The 14,395-nt window shown below is 43.9% G+C and overlaps 1 protein-coding gene across 1 annotated transcript in view; it reads left to right on the top strand.

Annotated features, from left to right (window-relative positions):
• Positions 1 to 14,395, top strand: part of cspg4 (chondroitin sulfate proteoglycan 4) — a 124,179-nt gene that overhangs the window by 67,737 nt on the left and 42,047 nt on the right. Inside the window, exons 2-5 of the mRNA XM_083762340.1 lie at positions 1,546 to 1,709; positions 5,297 to 8,842; positions 10,433 to 10,621; positions 11,618 to 11,899. Of these exons, the coding sequence (XP_083618466.1) occupies positions 1,546 to 1,709; positions 5,297 to 8,842; positions 10,433 to 10,621; positions 11,618 to 11,899 (4,181 nt within the window). The remainder of the gene's footprint in view (positions 1 to 1,545; positions 1,710 to 5,296; positions 8,843 to 10,432; positions 10,622 to 11,617; positions 11,900 to 14,395) is intronic.

Genomic DNA, 14,395 nt, shown 5'->3' on the forward strand with positions numbered 1-14,395 from the left:
GCACGCACGCACACACACACACACACACACACACACACACACACACACACACACACACACACACACACACACTGCACACACACACCACTTCTGGCTGCTATATAGTATGTTGGTGCTGCGGGGAACATTTCGGCCTCGCGCAACCTTACTGGAATGTTCTAAATGGGACAGAGCGACGCCTCTCTTTCCGCCGGCACTAAAACCTGTGTAGTGCCGTGCCGTCCACCATCATGTGGCTCAAGTGTCTTCCTCCTTCTCCCATCTTCACTTAAATCCCCATGGCTTTAACTCTCGCCCTTGCGAGGGCAAGTGGGGTGGCGGCCTGGCTGGGCGGAAAGCCCCCATCCTCCTACATCTGTCTCTCTTGGCCAGTATCGTGGCCAAGGTCCTGGAGGTCTTCCAGTTTAATTTTGAAGCGTGAGCTCTGGTGTGTGTGTGTGTGTGTGTGTGTGTGTGTGTGTGTGTGTGTGTGTGCGCGTGCGTGCGCGCGTGCGTGCGCGCGTGCGTGCGTGCGCGCGTGCGTGCGTGCGTGCGTGCGTGCGCGCGTGCGTGCATGCGCGTGCGTTTGCATGGCAAATCAACTTCCTCCTCAAAGGATTTACATGTTTTTAAGAAGGAGGGGGCAGCTCCGGAGAGCAGGCAGGCAGTCAGGCAGGCAGACAGGTGGCTGAATTTGCATATGGTCAAAACGGATCCCGGCTCAGCTGAGCCTGGGAAATCCTCCCAGGCCTATACGAGATGCCTCTGGAGGGCTAATGACTGATGTCTCTGTGAGAGAATCCCTTTTGAGGCGAGGAGAGCTCCTCTTCAGGAACAGGCAGCTGGAGGAGGACTGATAAATGCAGCAGGCAAAGCTCGAGCTAAGTTTCCCTCTTTAACATGAGAGTGCAGGGAACGGCCATGTCTAATGGGTTTCTTCAGTCTTATATACATGAGAATCCCATCGAGTTGGCTGTGGTTTCAGCATGAATTAGGCTGAAGACAAAGCAGATGTCTTTTATTTCCCCTTTTTTGGCTGTTTCAGCACAGTTAGAACTAGCTGACTGCTGAGTGTCTGTGGTTGTGAGAGATGGATTCGACAAATACAAACAAATATTTAGTTCAGCATACTTCTACAACACAAACACAAAGTTATTGTGTGGTGCTGGCAGACAGTATGCAAATATGCAAATCAACAACATTACAATTTGCTTTGCTGACAAATGCAAGGTTTGAATTGGAAGGCAATGTACTAGGTCTTTGTACATTGTCTGTGTTTGTGTGAGTGAGTGCGTGCATACATACGTGCATGAATGCGTGTGAGGGTGGATGTGTCCATCTCATCTTTCTCTGTGAATCTTTAATACCGGTACATTATTAACTCTTTAAATTCACGTTATGTCAATTACTATATCGCCACTAAGTTGCACAATAATGCGCTTGTGGCTAAAGTTAGGGGAAAATCTGATCTGATCATGACGGATCAGACTGGTTTGGTTTCAACATCCAGTCATTTTGTTGTTTTGCTGCTATTCTTCAACCTCTTCTTGCTCTTCTCTTTAACAGTGTCCTACTTCGGAGACAGCTACTGCAGAATACAGTCCGTCCAAGATGTCTCCACCTTCCAGCTGTCCGTGCAGTTTAAGACCAGCCGACGGAGCGGACTGCTCCTATTGGCTGCCGGCATGGAAGACTACCTGTTTCTGGAACTCCAAAATGGGAAGTTACAGGTCAGTAGAAAACTACACAGCCTGTGGAACGTTCCGAATTACACTGTCACTGCGCAAAAAGCTTGGAATACGGATGTGTATATTACAGGAAACTCCCTTTCCAACAAACTCCCGTAAACTCCCGAATTGTACCATCACACCTGTATATTACCGTATATTACATGCCCACTAAACTTGAGGTTTACGGGCAAGTTCCCGTAATTTCCCAACACAACAACCGCTCTCCATGGTTTTGACAAAACGCGCAATGTTCTGAGGTCTTTTCTGATTGTCCGGTGATCCCGATTGGAACATTGTCGCTTTCTAGAGCAAGGATGGCCTCATTTTAGCTCGCTAGCCTGCCACTGACGCTAATTATTTAACATCTAAAACCGGACGCGCATCACACTAAATCCAAGTAGATCCGGGTCAGCAGTCAAGCGTTGGCACTTGCGTCCACCAGGTGGCAGTGATACGGTTTTAAAAGGTGTTGATCCAAAGTGCTTTCCAGTCTGTTCAGAGAGAGTTCAAAAGATGATAAATCACAAAATAGCTAAAAAAAATGGAAGCAAACACATTAACAGAAACCAATTTCAAAAGCAAACAGGCAGCTTAAAACTGAGAAAGTAGTCCATGGAGGCACTGATAAGTCAATTCAATCATGCCATGTTATGTCTATCAATAATAGATAGTTAGATGTGCACTTCAGCAATAAACAGACATAATCACTTTCCTGTGAAGCACTTTCCCTGTAACTCTTACAAGATTAAGCCTCAGGCAGTAATATGGTCTAGTCTCTGAGCAACATAAAAAAACACTTTTTTTCAACAAATTTTCCCATGCTCATAAAACAGTTGTACATGAACATAATGTTCATGTACAGTAGTGGGCGTAAGATACTAATGTATAGCTTCAATACAACTAAATCATTCACTGCAGACCATATAACATTAACATTTGCAACAGTTTTAAACTGTCATATCATGGAAGTGTGTTACTAGCAGAGGCTATTAGCGTAAAGAAAATACCTCCTCAACCTACTCGGGTGGGAAAGTCTGATACTGTGGCATAATTAGCCTGTATTATTTTACATGGAAAAGCAGCTCCACGTGCATGCCGCTGCATGCCGCATGGGGTATTCGGGCCGGTACAGTATAGCAAATGAGTTTCCCCATTTGGTGCACGCATCCGCCTGGGTGACAGCACGAGTGCTGGCGCTTTGGCATGGGGGATCAGATCAGCATATGGAATGAATTCTGTACTGGCCATATATGGAGCGTGTCTTGAGTGTTCCAGAAAATGATATATACAACAGTGTATATTTATCACATGCCACATGCTTTAAAATATTCAAAGTGGTAGAAAATGGCGGTGGCAGACTAGCATGATGAAAAAGCTGACTTATACTGTAAACTCCATTGATTTATTCTTCACTGTTGTTCTTCATGCATCAGATATGAAATATAACTGTGGGGACTGAGGGGAGTTTTAGTATCTCTCCTTTAAAAAAAAGGTGTGTGTGTGTGTGTGTGTGTGTGTGTGTGTGTGTGTGTGTGTGTGTGTGTGTGTGTGTGTGTGTGTGTGTGTGTGTGTGTGTGTGTGTGTGTGTGTGTGTGTGTGTGTGTGTGTGCGTGCGTGCGTGCGTGCGTGCGTGCGTGCGTGCGTGCGTGCGTGCGTGCGTGCGTGCGTGCGTGCGTGCGTGCGTGCGTGCGTGCGTGCGTGCGTGCGTGCGTGCGTGCGTGCGTGCGTGCGTGCGTGCGTGCGTGCGTGCGTGCGTGCGTGCGCGCGTGTGCGTGCGTGCGTGCGTGTGTGTGTGTGTGTGTGTGGGGGGGGGGGGGGTATCCCACATTTCTAATGGAATGGAGCTCAGACAGCAGCTATTGTAAATCTCTTTTCATTTATCCAGACCAAACACAGGAAAACACCTCTTGATGCAGTGGTGGAAAAAGTACTCGTATGTTTTACTTAAGTGAAAGTATCAATACCCCAATGTAGAAATACACTAGTACAAAAGTATTGGTATCAAAATATACTTAAAGTACAAAAGTAAAAGTACCCATTATTCAGTATTATGCAAGTTTTCAAATGTATACAAATCTTTTGAAAATCAGCAGATCTACAAGCTCACAATGCGTCACATCACAATGCATTTTGAGCTTGTAGATCGGCTATTTTCAAATGGCCTAAATTAAGTGGCTAATGTATGTTTTGTAATACAAATCAGAATTTACAAAATAACAAGAAAAAGTATTTGGATCTGAGATATATGGAGTAGAATTAAAAGTATTGGAAATTGGAAATGATCCAGTAAAGTAAAAGTATCTCAAAATGTTACTTAAGTAACAGTACTTGAGTCAATGTATATATACTTTTCACCACTGCCTACAGTACCAGACATCCTAAATAAGCAGTACAACAGATGTTGGGCTATAGGGAGGGGTGTGTGTCTTCAATGTGATTGATTGTATTATTCATCACGTAAAACATTTGAGCACTCTTACAGTATCTGCATGTGACAGATCCCATTTAGGTGTCCTTCTGAAGATGTGCTAAATTGCTTTGCTGTGGTGTCTTCGCTGTCTTCTGCCTGAATGGAACGAGGACTGTGACGTTTTAATTCAATAAGTAATTGCTTCACAACGTCTGAGAGCAGTGAGGGGGAGAATTTGCATCACACTGTATGTGCTGTTGTAAAAAAAAAAGGGAAATGCGTCAGCGTCTACATTGATAATTAAGCAAGGTCTCATATGAGGAGAAAGTATGGACTTCATGACCTTCATGCCCTCTTGTTCCTTTGTTTCTACTTTGATCTAAGTGCAGGGAAGCATAATGTATGATCTTATGAAAAATGATGCTTTATTAAATTATTAGTCATAGAGTACATTCCTTTTTTAAGAGACACTTTCATCTGACATTTCAAAGTATACATTCATCTTAAACAAATGCTGTTCCCACAGTCTTGAAGAGCGTGGATGATATATGAACACAGAACAGGGTGGTGGTAGCCTTGATGTTGCAGAGGCCGCTTTTTGAGCAGACATGCCAGTTCAATTCACATGAACAACTAGGAAAATATTGGTGTGGAAAAGAAATTAATGAAAATAATCTCCCTTCTCAATAACTGAGGTACCCATGAGCATGGCACTGCAGGAGGAGCAAGCTCCAATTCCCAGGAGTATTTCTGTAAAAGACTAAGAGAGATTAAAAACATATAAATCTCTCTAGTTTTTCATGATATAAAGTAACATTTTCAGAGCTGTTCAAACTAATTTAACTTTTTCAATTCGGTAACTTTCAACGGCATAAGGGTACATTTTCTGGTTCAGAGCACTTAACATTTTCACTCCAGGTGAAATAAAGCTTGCTGGAGTAAAAGGGATCAATGTGATGTAAATCAATAAATTCAGCCACTTTGTTAATGGAAAGGCTACAGAAAATGTTTTTGATTCACCAGCGCGATAACACACGATACGTAAATCCTACCTTTATAGACTTATAACATTAAGCTATGGAAATACATAACTCACTTGTTACTGTAGCATAATATATAATAGAAAGCCTTGCAGAGTTTGAATTAATTAAGATGTATTCTTCTTGTCTTCCTGCAGGTGCGGATAAACATGGGAGATGGTGACATGACCCTGAGTTCCTCCCAGGGAGTCCAGCTGAACAACCTGATGGAGCACAAAGTGTCCATCACACTGCAGGATTCCAAAATCACCATGACGATCGATGACCTCTTCTCCACAGACACCCCTGTCTCTGGAGGGGAGGAGGAGCTTAACATAGATCTGGGAGTCTGGTTGGGTGGTACGGGGGAGCTCGACACCCCCTACCTCAGCACCGCCATCCCGCCGTTCCGAGGCTGCATGACCGACGTCAAGTTTGAGTCCCACAGTTTTGACATCCTGAAATCAGCGCTGACGGACTGCCACGACACAAAGGAATCTTGCAGCGGTGAATTTGAGGCTGGCGATGGGGAGGCGACCAGTTTCATCAGCCCAGATTCGTTTGTGTCCTTTCCTACATGGAGCGGCACCAGTGGAGCTGGGAGGGTCCTCGAGTTTCTGATGAAGACCACCATTGAAGACGCGCTGCTTGTTTTCCACCCCGGCAGAGACACAGATTTTGTCGCTGTTGGTGTAACAAGCGGCTTCCTCAAAGGTGTTATAGATCTTGGCACCGGCATGGAGGTGCTGGACAACACCCAGGTACAGCTGGACGATGACCAGTGGCACAGAGTCAGGATCCAGATTGACCAGAGTTCGTTTCAGATTAACGTGGACAGCCAGGCTGCCTCCCTCCCTCTCGACAGTGCAGATAGACTGGATCTGGTCGGGAATCTTTACCTGGGAGGGATCCAGGCAAAAATGAAGGAAGTGTTCCGTGACACCTACCTGGACCGCATGGAAGAAGAGATAACGTCAGAGTCATTTATCGGTTGCTTTGGAGAAATAAAGGTCAACCAGAAGGACAGAAGTCTGCAGGACGCGTTGGTCACCAAGGACGTTCACGTCAAATGCGAGGGAGAAGACTATGACTACTCAACTTATTATGATGTAGAGGCAACTACCACGCCTGCTCCTGTCCGAATCAGATATGTTGACGTAGACCCCAATGAGCGACACTGCTACCCGACAGACGACGTGCCAGAGTTGTTCCGGAATGTAACAAAACTGCTTGAGATCACCCCCTTGCTGGTACCTGAGGGAGGTGAGGTTTTTCTAGATATCAACCACCTGAGCCCCACCTTTGACCTAAATGCTGCAGAAATCCGCCAGTCACAGATCATCTTTACTCTCCAGAGTGATCCCTGGTACGGTCTGCTTGACATGAACATCAACAGTAAGCGTACACAGAAGTTTACCCTCCTCGATGTGGTCAATAAGAAAATCAAATATCTACACGATGGAAATGAGAGATACGGAGACCAGATCCAGTTGGAGGTCACAGTCCACAGTAACAACTATCTTCCCGAATGTCTGAAAACTCCCCGTCAGTACATTCTCCCAGTTGAAATCATCCCAGTCAATGACATGCCCCAACTTAGCGGAGGAGACATCTCCATCACGGAAAACGGGAGGACCCGCCTGAGCCCCAACTTGATCAAAATAGTGGATTCTGACACACGCTGCGATGAATTGGTGGTGACCGTAACTTCCGAGCCTTCAGCGGAAGTTGGGTACCTTGAAAATGTTAAGCAGCCAGGGAGAAGCATCACAGAGTTCACCTGCAGGCAGTTAAAAGATGGAAACATCTACTTTGTACACAGAGGTGGTAGCGGGGCTGGGATGACAATGGAAGTATCAGACGGACAATCTGTAAGCCAGTCCACCACATTTAAGTTGGCTGTCACACAGCCACACATGACAATTGTGACCAACACTGGCCTTCTCTTGTCTCAGGGTAGCAACTCCTCCATGAGCATTCAACACTTGGCTGTCATTTCTCATCCCCGTAACGGGGATGTCGTGTACAACATCACACAACCCCTGAGATTTGGAGAACTGCAGCTTCTCACTGGCAACAACATGGTCAAGCAAGTGACAGCTTTTCATCAGTCCGATTTAGAGCAGGAGCGCCTCAGGTATGTCAGCACGGACTCTAGTGACCAGGAGGACACCGTGACTGAGCGCATACAGTTTGATGTTCACCTGGGTCAGTTCTCTCTCTGGAACAACGTCTTCTTAGTCAAGATCATGCCCGCGCCGGTAAAAGTTTCAAACCTGGTTCCCTTAGACATGAAGGGAGAGGAACAGAAGGCAATCAAACTGACAGAGCTTGAGGCCGAAGTGAAAGGGAAAAACCCAGACCCCCAAACTGTTAAGTATGTAGTTCTGAAGCCACCAACACTGGGTGTACTGCAGGTGTCAGGCAGAGAGCTGGGCGAGGATGGCAGCTTCACGCAGGAGGACCTCAGGGCTGGTCATCTTACATACAGAGTCCTTATGCGCAGAGCTGTAGACAGTGAGGACCAGTTTCAGTTCAGAGTATTTACAGGGGACGAGTACTCTCCCATCTACACCTTCCCAATCAACATCCTTGCAGATATCAATGCTCCTGTTTTGACAAATGAGGTGCTGGTAATTTTGCAAGGAGGGGAGGGAACCATTAGCAAAGATCATCTCTGGACCCTATCCCCAATGTCTACTGATTTTGTGTACCGGGTCATACAAGATCCAAAGTATGGCCGTCTCATGAGGGAATCCCCGGAGGGGCAGACAAGATTTGAGGGCGCAATCGGGCTATTCAGCAATGAAGACATTGAGTTGGACAGACTTATCTACAAACACGATGGCACTCAGACAAGCAGCGACGAGTTCCACTTCATGGTATCGGATCAGGCAGGAGGAGGGAGTTCAGGAGCCCTGAGTGGCATTTTCAAAATCTCTATGCAATCCAAGAACGAGCATGCACCTGTGAGAGTCATGGACAGAGTCTTCAACGTGGTGCGACACGGTCAGCGCCTGCTGACCACTGATGTCATCCAGTATAAGGATGACGACCCAGGCTTCAACGACACCCAGATCGTCTACGCCCGCGAGGGGATTCTCTCGGGTAACATCGTGTCCGCCTCCGACCCCTCGCTGCCCCTGTACCGGTTCACCCAGGCCGACCTGAAGGACAACAATGTACTGTTTGTGCATCACGGTGCCGACCGCGAACGCTTCCAGCTCCAGGTGTCCGACGGCTACCACAAGGCCACGGCGCTCCTTGAGATCCAAGCCGGGGACCCCTACTTGCACGTGGTAAACAACACAATGGTGGTGATGGACCACGGTGCCACCAAGACCCTGAACACCTCCCTGCTCAGTGCCGAGTCCAACGCAGACATCCGGAGCGACGGAGAGATCGTGTTTGAGGTGACGACGCCTCCGAGCGACGGCAGGATCATTGTGAGCGGCATCGAGAGGTCGCAGTTCTCCCTGGAAGACCTGCAAAAGGGAGTCGTGTCGTATGAACATAACTACGAGAGTCTGCGGTCCAAGGATTCCTTCGGTTTCACTGTCCGTGCACAGGGCTATTCTGAGGAAGGAACATTCAAGATCAAGATATTCAAGCAGGGCTACTTCTCAGAACCAGAGGTGGTGAATAATAGAGTTATCATCTCATATGACGGGGAGCACACAGTGATCAACCAGTTCAATATCAAGGTAATTTTTACAGGCACTATACATTGAAGTAATTAGGCCGTTAGATCATTATATTTAAATTGTTAATCTAGTTTGGTATAATTTACGTAAAGATTTCTCAATCAACAGTCTACCATACTATTTGTTTTCATTATTTAATTTGTATTTTGTCAATAGAAATCAAAGCTTTTTTCAGCTGTTCTCATCATAATCATCTTCAGACATTATTTGTTTTTGTTTAAGAAGGCAGTCCTGAGTTTATTTTCACTTCATGAAGTATTTTCACATGACTCAATCAAACAGGCAGACTTTATTTGGTAATCCTTTCCCTTAATGTTTGTTACACCACATGAAAGCAGGACTGAGTATTACTGTACTGTCCCTGTTGCTTATAATCTAGTTTATATACTAAATTACACTCCATTAAGTGTGGAAAAAAGGCTCTGAGTATACCCTGAGGGATGCATCTGAACCCCGCTGTAATTTATAAGACGAGCCTGTCTTCACTTAATCTCCAAAGCCAATTAATGGAGTTTAAATTCTCACTCTATAATAAGCATGAGTCAGCTTGAAAAGTAATGAGAAACATTTTTGTCGAGAAATTTGTATTACTTTATTATTATTATTAATATTTAACTTTTCTTTAATCATTCAAACTTTTTAGAGGCTTTTTCAGTATTGACTTGAGAAAGTAGCTAGACAGCCGAGTACAGACGCACCGCATGCATTATTGAAAGGAGTGTTGCACAAAGGCCTGACAGAATGGTCTTTATAAAGTGTCAGAATATTGACGTTGCTGTTGGCAGCTCGTCCAGTCAATGTATTTCTTTACTTTACGATGGAAAGTTTCATATGCCTCTGAAGGAATGTTGGATGGAAACATGACTGCTAAACATTACATCCAGAGAACAGTCACCAGGGAAGCCGTCCAAACTTTCACAAAGCCTGCTGGATGCTCTCAATCTGCATGTGAATAAAAGGAGGGAGGCAAGGGAGTTCAATATGTTCCACCTCCAGTGGTGTAAAGAAACTAAGTACATTTGGTACAATTTGGAGTATTTTCAATATTCAATACTTTTACTTATACTCCACTACATCTCAGAGGCAAATATTGTACTTTTTACTATAGGCCTGTTTTATTTACTAGTTTCTTTGGAGATTTTGATTATTATTACAAAACCACTTCAGCCCTATTCTGACCATTTGAAAATAGCCAATCTACAAGCTCACAATGTGTCACGATGCGATGCATTTTGAGCTTGTAGATCTGCTATTTTCAAATGAGAAATGGGACATTCTGCATAATGAATGACTACTTTCTACTTTTGGTACTTTTTGATACCAATACTTTTGTGCTTTTACTCAAGTCAATTTTAAATTCTAGGCTTTTACTTGTAACAGAGTACCTCTACATTGCACTATAGATACTTTTACTTAAGTAAAACATTTTGACGGACAGACGGACGGACATAAAGTAGAACAGACAGACAGACAGACAGACACATGAACAGATACAGTACCTGCTGCCTTTCATTGATGGTGTCTATATTAGAAGCGTGACTATATTAACATGAATATGAACCTCCTCTGGCTGTACTGTATGTGTTTCAGGTGGAGCAGGCAGACATCCTGCCGTCTGAGATGGTGTTCACCATCAAGGAGCCTCCCCGCCTGGGCCACGTTGTCATGTTGACCAACGACAGCGAGAGCACGGCCGCTCCCTCGCTCAACTACATCCACTCCTTCACCCAGGACGACATAGACCAGGGACGCATCCTGTATGTGTCCACGTCCATCCTGGTATGTGTCCTCATACAGTATATAACAAAAATGCCTCTGGTTACATCCCATGGATGTTGCAACATTGTTGCAGCAACATACTGTATAATATCGTTGCTGTTTGGTGGAAACCTTGTATCTGCGTTGTTTCATCTTTTTATGTTTTTTCATGAATTGTAAATGACAGTGTTGTGTAAAAGTACAGAAAACAGCCGATCTACAAGCTCATAACTTTGTTGGTTACAACTTGTTGTGATCTTGTAGATCTGCTGTCTGTGGGTTTTATGAAGAAAAAAATGTAGCTTGTGAGACTGAATATAGGTTAATAACTATGAATCAGAGGGTTTTCTTTCCATTTCCTGAAAAGTAATAGTTTGGGACATACATGTTTCCGCCCGACAGCGAATGAAGGAACATCATGTGCGTCTTAAGAGGTCATCATCTCACTAAGTAACTCAGTGCTGTGGAACCCTAGGGTGCCTTGACTCAAGTCCAGGGGTGCCTCAGAATACTTTGGTAATATTGGGAATATATATCACTTTACTTGGTGCATTCTCTTCATTCCTAACAATTATTTTCAAGATCAAGTTTTACTCATGACATACTGACATACGGTGCTATAAAGTAAAGTAAGTGTAATTCAGGGGTGCCGTGGCCATGGAAGGGTTATTTACAGGGGGTGACATGAGCCAAAAATTTAGAAATTTGAGAACTTTGCCAGACTGTTGCCTCTACGCAATTTTCAAATGCTTCCGTCATACAGTCTGGAGAATGGAAGCTCTGATCATGAGCAAGGAAGTGAAGCCTCCTCCGTATACTTCCGCCTTTACAGTCGCACAAATGTATCCTTATATAAATCAAAATCTAAGCCAATATAACTTGCTGCTTAGCAAATATAATATTAAAATTTAAAAATGTAAGATATTTCAAAATATATTGGCCTACATCTGGGCCTTGATATGAAAAAGGTTGAAAAACCACTGAACTAAACCAAACCCGTCCTCCTCCAACCTGCAGGGAAACGATGCCTTCCGCGTGGACGTGAGCAACGGCTTCACGTCGGTGGACGACCTGGTGGCGTCGGTCAGCGTGGTGCCTCGTCTGATCCCGTTCCACGGCGTCAACTTCACCGTGAGGGAGGGCGGGGGAATGTCCGTCACCGCCGACGTCCTCAACATCTCGCACCCCTTCTACAGCGCGGCCAACGTGGAATTCATCGTGGAGGAGCCGCCGCAGCACGGCGACCTCCGCTACCTGGACGGAGACGGGGACGAGCTGACCTTCTTCACCTGGGAGGAGGTAAGGAAGGCAGCAGGCATGGAAGTGGCAGACCAAGTGTTTGCTGTACGTCAGTGTTGATTTTGACTGATTTTAAGTAGTCTTTTGAACAAAATTCCATTTAGTTTTAGTCTAGTTTTTGTTGACTAAGATTTTTGTCGACTAAATCAGTTGTCGATTCAAATGTATTTTTAGCGTGGCTCAATGCAGTGGCCTTTCCAGGAATTACATTTTGGGCAGGCAAGAATTACATTTTGGGCAGGCAAAATGTGTTAATTGTCGTCTCCCCGCGCACAATCGTAGCACTAAAGGTTTTCAAAGAGATATACCTGCCAGACGAGTAGCCTAGGATACAAAGGCTGAAAGGCATGCGTTGGGTGATTGATTTTACCGATTTTACCGCAACGGCCAATCAGCTGTCCACTAATAGTTCTCAGGTCTTGTTTTTGTCCTCTCTCTTTTCTCATTGTATGGATTTCGGCCAGGCCAGAAATGGATTAGAACAGGCGGATGGATGCCTGCCCTCGCCATATTGTAGATACACCACTGCCGTGATGGCGTAGTAATGCCTGATTTTACACTTGGTTAAATGCTGAAAATAGCCGGTCTACAAGCTCACAATGTACGCGTTGCAGCACAACTTGCGAGCTTGTAGATCTGCTATTTTCAGAGCACCACAACCCAATCATGACTTGTCTTAGTGCTACTGTATCTCTTCTCCACTGGTCCCTCCCTATAACATTTCAGTCTCGTTTTAATTTGTTGACGAACTTGACAATATTATTATTTAGTTTTAGTTAGTTTTTATTTAGTTTCCGTCAGCAAAAAAGTAGTCGACGAAATTCAACACTGGTATTTATTGTACGTACATCACCAATACCACATCTTTTTAAGGGGCGCATTGGTGAGATGCGTCATTGGCCAGTGGGGCCTGCATGTCAACACCATGCACCCCCATATTACGTGAGGAAGCTTGCCATAACTTCACTGCAAGAAGTTTAGTTTAGTCTATTGTAATATAAAATAGAAAGGATACATTTCAAAAGAAAATTATTGAGCAAGACAAAGAAGCATAGCCTTATTTAGAATCCTTTCAATAATAGAAAATATCATTAGGAGATACAAGCTGAGTATATGCTTGAGTTGTATAGGGTACCGGAGACTTTGTTCTGTTTTATAACCATTAATATTAATATCTATGTATAAAGTGTTTTGGTATGAAAACCCACATTTGTAATTCAACAATGTATCCTACTACATGTCTGGCATTTGTAACAAACCAATGATTTTAATTGTGGAGAGACATCCTGCTTCAATAGGCATACAGCATATTAGGAGGGACAGCTCTCCCCACAAAATATGGTGGCCGGCTGGCCGCAATGACACATCGCTCCAATGAACCGATAGATATCTTGATTATCTTGTGAGGGAAAATCAGTCGCCCATGGGGGGCACAGCAGCTAAAGGTTAGAAAGTACAGAAAAAGAGTACGAAAAAGAAAAAGTACTGTGGTGTACAGTAAAACAAGGCAGAAGAAAGAAAGAAAACAAGAATTGATCAATTATCAATGAATTACCAGCTGCCTATTATATCAGCAGAATTGTGCTATAAAATGTAAATATCTGTGTCTATGTGTAATTATGTGTGTGTGGAAACAAATTATAGCTCTGCACAAAGCCAAAGGTCCTGCTAAAAGCATAGTAAACCTGAGTCCAACACCAAATTAATGTAATCGGTCTCTCAGCCGTGGTGCACGCTGTGATGATGTGTGCTCACTCATCCACGTAGCCCTGTCCAGTTGAAACTATAAATCTCTTTAGTAATCTTTAGTAGGCTAGATGTAAGAGTTGTTGGCCATGTGTCTGTTACTATATTCCTTCATTGAGGTAACATATAGGTCTTTATATTTTCCATCTCCTCACTAGAATCGCCAACATCTTCTATCTGTCTCACTGTATCTCGTAAAAGAAATATAAAAACACTAACAATAATAATTATCAGTGCAATGCCAATTAAAAAAGTGTCCATATGGTCACTTGGAAAGTGAAAGTGCTCACAGCGGAAAACGGCACAAAGAAAGAACCCCACTCTAAGAATGTCATTAGAGTCTTTGGCAGTGGCCAATGAGGTATAAACCTTTATATATCTGTGGTTTCTTTCCTTCACCTGGAAGTTGGTTGGCAGGAAGTGATGGAGGAAGTAGGAGTCCTTTTAGAATACTGTCCATGATAAAATAAATGAAACGCTCTTCCCAAATCAGAAACCTTGAGAACAAACAGCTGAGGTGTTGATGTCACACACTACACACAACATGAAAAATATAAATTCACCATGGCAAGAAAAGTCAACCAGTTGTTCTTTTCTTTTCTTTTCTTTTCTTTTCTTTTCTTTTCTTTTCTTTTCTTTTCTTTTCTTTTCTTTTCTTTTCTTTTCTTTTCTTTTTCATGAAAAGGTTAATTAATTCCCTCAAGTAAACAAGTCAAAGTAGTTATACATCTCAGTAACTAATTTACATAC

Source organism: Protomyctophum parallelum (genome assembly GCF_964188405.1).
Source record: "Protomyctophum parallelum genome assembly, chromosome: 4".
NCBI lineage: Eukaryota > Metazoa > Chordata > Actinopteri > Myctophiformes > Myctophidae > Protomyctophum > Protomyctophum parallelum.